The sequence below is a fragment of the Lottia gigantea genome (genome assembly GCF_000327385.1).
Source record: "Lottia gigantea unplaced genomic scaffold LOTGIsca_18091, whole genome shotgun sequence".
NCBI classification, from domain to species: Eukaryota; Metazoa; Mollusca; class Gastropoda; family Lottiidae; genus Lottia; species Lottia gigantea.
This window is the reverse complement of record NW_008708317.1, coordinates 196-1001: the sequence shown is the minus strand read 5'-3', so window position 1 is coordinate 1001 and position 806 is coordinate 196. Positions and strand designations below refer to the sequence as shown.

At 39.5% G+C, this 806-nt stretch overlaps 1 protein-coding gene across 1 annotated transcript; it reads left to right on the top strand.

Annotated features, from left to right (window-relative positions):
- Positions 1-21: 21 nt before the first annotated feature.
- Positions 22-575, top strand: LOTGIDRAFT_239777 (hypothetical protein; the record flags this gene model as incomplete). The annotated part of the gene is made up of 1 exon (XM_009052392.1): positions 22-575. A coding segment is annotated over exon 1 (441 nt), but the record flags the coding sequence as incomplete, so codon positions are not given.
- Between the last annotated feature and the right edge of the window lie 231 nt (positions 576-806).

Sequence of the window (806 nt, the reverse complement as noted above, 5' to 3'; positions counted from 1 at the left end):
TTGTTATGGTCACGTGACAAAATATTACTACGTCTTATTACAAAGTGCCCTTGGTTGGTTGGGATAATACAGAAACTTTTCTCCCCAGAATGGGGTAGAATTTACTTTTACTTATTGACATCTACAAAGATTTATGAAGGAGAAGGTATTTAATCAAATTATTACGCCCTTATGGGCACAGGCTACTGGAGCTGGCTTCGAGGGACCGTTTAGAAAGGCTGTTGCAAGAGCTGTTCAACATGGCAGGAAGATTTTCAAGTCCGTATTCCAAAAGACTGAAAGGCCTGATATTACAGTAGAGGTACCTCAAGTCTTTGCGCCACCAGTGAGAGTTAATGTCATCAAACCATCATTTCAACGTGTCATATTCGATGGACTATTCCCAAAGGTTTCGGTTCGTTCGGTTGCAGCTGAGTTGAGGCGAAGAGCAGCATGGCAAGGGATTTCGGGTTCTGTTCGTCAATTTGGGAATAATGGTCGAGCTCCTCTACTTTGCTTTATTGGAGTTGGATTGGTAGCAAATGAAAGCTTTTCAACACCAACCACTGAATACAATATTTGTGCAAATATACGGGTAAGTATAAGCCTAAAATTATTACAGGCATCATTTTTCATGTCTTTATTTGACGAGAGGAAGAGGCTTGGATAATCATACACTACAGACAGGTGGAAATATTATCAGCAATTAATCTTATACTATAGCTCTCTGCTCTCTGATGATATTAATTTGATAAATTAAACTGCGCCTATTCCCAGGTTAAAGTCACTAAATGTTCGGTAACCAGATATAACTGTAGATGACAGTG